The following is a 1,529-nucleotide window of genomic DNA, read 5'->3' as shown; positions in this document are numbered from 1 at the left end:
ATATAGGCCTATTGATCAGTTTTATTGACGGAGTTTTTTTTTGGTCTTAAGTTGATGAATCTTTTATTAGATTGAATGTTATGTTTAATTATTGTCATACCTTTAAGGGATATGGGTATGCAAGCAAATACCTTGGTCCATCGTCTGATTCGAATGTTGATATGGAGCGAGATTGGAAACTGATTACAGTATATGTTGGGTTAAATGACCTTTGTGCCTCGTGTTATGACGTAGAGAAATACTCATCTTTTGCCTACGTCACAAATATTGGCCGAGCACTTGATATACTGAAGGACAAGGTACCTGTATTTATTTTAGTTTTTCTTAACGACAAATTTTTTCTTATTTTGTTGATAATGAATTCCATATATACAGTACAATTGTACAAAGGGCTCGAAAACTGTTAATGTATATCAGTCAGTCAGTCAAAGTAACATTTATTTTCTTCTAAGTGAAAAATAGTGCAATGGTAAATAATATTGAGGAAGGCGCGGCGTAAACAAAAAAGCAAAAGCTTGTGGAAGGCATGCCTAAATAAGAGGACAAAAATAAAACATGAATAAATAAATAAATGAATAGCACTTTAAAAAATAAATAAAAGTTTTAAGTTAATTACAGGACTCCTTCTAATTAAAGACCCTCCAATTAAATACAACTTTTCTTTGGTCCCATATTAATAAATATCGTTTATCTTTATTATTCTAATTAGAGACCAAAGCTGCTATAGACCATGGCAACACCGGTCCAAAAAGTGATTAATAGGGAGCTACCGATTGCACGACGACGGTAGGACGTAGAACGTAATGCCGTCAGTAAAAGTCATCTGCGCATGCGAAAACGTAAAGGTCACCTCGTCGAGTAGATTCTGGAACGCAATTTGACTGAATCTACGTATGCAAAGAACGTAGGACGCCATGTAGGACGGTCACGCATGAGTGATTCCGTTCTAGAGTCGCGTCGTCGCACAAATCGAATGCTCCGTATCAATTGGAGGGATACCTTCATCTGAGACAGTGAAATTCGTTCCTAACTATAATCAGTGCCGTACTTATTCCTTTTGTTTTGTTGTAAGCGTCGCGGCGTTTATTACAAAATTTACGGTAGTTACACCACCGGATGCGATTTTTTTTTCCGTACGAAACATTTACATGAAACTCCACTCGGGCCGTCTCGGCTGAATCGACCCGAAAATCTCATTGCAGAATTCAGGAGGTCAAAAGGTCATCAACAGATAAACGTCTACAGAACAACTTCTGAGAGAACGTCGCTGTCTAATTTTTAAAAATACATTGATGTTACCGTGTTAATACCAATGGGTAGTTGAAAATGAATTTGATTAAGCTGCACGAGTAATGAAAAGTGTTATTTTAACTTGAGTTACATACAATGACAATTTTAATTTTTTAGTTAGGTCTGGGTTTTGCATAATTACCTAGGCCTACTAAAAACGCTTTCTGGGAAAAGCACAAAGAGTAAGGAAAAGCGCGTTTTTCTTCATCTGATCAAATGAAACACAGAATGACAGTTAT

The 1,529-nt window shown here is 36.3% G+C and overlaps 1 protein-coding gene across 1 annotated transcript in view; it reads left to right on the top strand.

The window, feature by feature from the left end:
* The first annotated feature begins 82 nt into the window (after positions 1 to 82).
* LOC117111942 (phospholipase B1, membrane-associated-like) overlaps positions 83 to 1,529 on the top strand; it is a 6,284-nt gene continuing 4,837 nt past the window's right edge. Inside the window, exon 1 of the mRNA XM_033254990.1 lies at positions 83 to 299. Within this exon, the coding sequence (XP_033110881.1) occupies positions 162 to 299 (138 nt within the window). The 5' untranslated portion in view covers positions 83 to 161. The remainder of the gene's footprint in view (positions 300 to 1,529) is intronic.

The sequence above is a fragment of the Anneissia japonica genome, unplaced genomic scaffold, assembly GCF_011630105.1.
Source record: "Anneissia japonica isolate Jap-2015-1 unplaced genomic scaffold, ASM1163010v1 scaffold1594_len1068242_cov183, whole genome shotgun sequence".
NCBI lineage: Eukaryota > Metazoa > Echinodermata > Crinoidea > Comatulida > Comatulidae > Anneissia > Anneissia japonica.
This window is presented reverse-complemented; position numbering and strand designations above follow the sequence as displayed.